The sequence below is a fragment of the Limulus polyphemus genome, unplaced genomic scaffold (assembly GCF_000517525.1).
Source record: "Limulus polyphemus unplaced genomic scaffold, Limulus_polyphemus-2.1.2 Scaffold6486, whole genome shotgun sequence".
NCBI lineage: Eukaryota > Metazoa > Arthropoda > Merostomata > Xiphosura > Limulidae > Limulus > Limulus polyphemus.
In genome coordinates, this window is record NW_013672096.1 from 47,813 (window position 1) to 48,723 (window position 911).

General features: G+C 32.4%; 1 protein-coding gene across 1 annotated transcript in view; it reads right to left on the bottom strand.

Annotated features, from left to right (window-relative positions):
• LOC106473763 (E3 ubiquitin-protein ligase rnf213-alpha-like) overlaps window positions 1–911 on the bottom strand; it is a 49,843-nt gene that overhangs the window by 45,025 nt on the left and 3,907 nt on the right. The window contains exon 3 of the mRNA XM_022402156.1: window positions 6–636. Within this exon, the coding sequence (XP_022257864.1) occupies window positions 6–636 (631 nt within the window). The remainder of the gene's footprint in view (window positions 1–5; window positions 637–911) is intronic.

Genomic DNA, 911 nt, shown 5'->3' on the forward strand with positions numbered 1-911 from the left:
TATACAGTTTCCTAGCCTATCAACAAAAAATCCAATGAAGGACATACTAATTCTATCTGAGTTAAAGAAAATGTATGGATGAGGAGACTTCTCCCACTTTTGTCTGTCTTCTACTTGTAGTTGGTGTAAGTCTGTTATTTCTTCTGATTCATCCCAACTTTTGTCAGAAATATTTAGAGAACGTGTGACAAAGTCTCGAGACATTTGAATCATAAATCCAACAACAAAATTTCTAAATCCATGTAACACATCTCCTACATGATGTGGATCACAGAAAACTGAATTTTCACAATCTTGAAGCTGCTGATTAAGGAAAGATAAAAAAAAGTACAGTTCTGCCCAAGATGGATTCATCACAGAAAAATGTTTAAGCAAGACAAGTAGACATTCTTCATGTGTGCCTTTCACTTCATCAGGATTAAAAGCATTCACACTGTCCAAATTGCAGCCTGCAGCATAGTGTTTCAAATAATGAAAAGGCCTCTGAAATACAGGGTTCCTGAAGTTTTTATCATCCATTAAAATTAACGAAGTTAGATTATTGTGATCTTCTTGTTTCTGCTGATATATAGAAAGAACTTCACGAGGTGAAAGACACTCTGAATTTGGTAATAAGTGATGCAAAGTGGTTTTTTCCTGTAAAATTTAAAGTTACTGTTTAAATCAATATAGGAGAATGTATAATACACAACACACACACACACAATATAATTTTCTTCTAATAACTATAACAACTGTAACTAATCTATATAGATTACTTTTAGCCATGTACAAATGCACAACTCAAGCATCAAGAGGATGAGCAATTCTAATGAACCATGATGTCATTGAAGAATTAGAATCACAATAATATTAGAAAGCATTAATAGTACAAGTTGGACTTATATTTAGGATTACATAGTTGTTTTAAC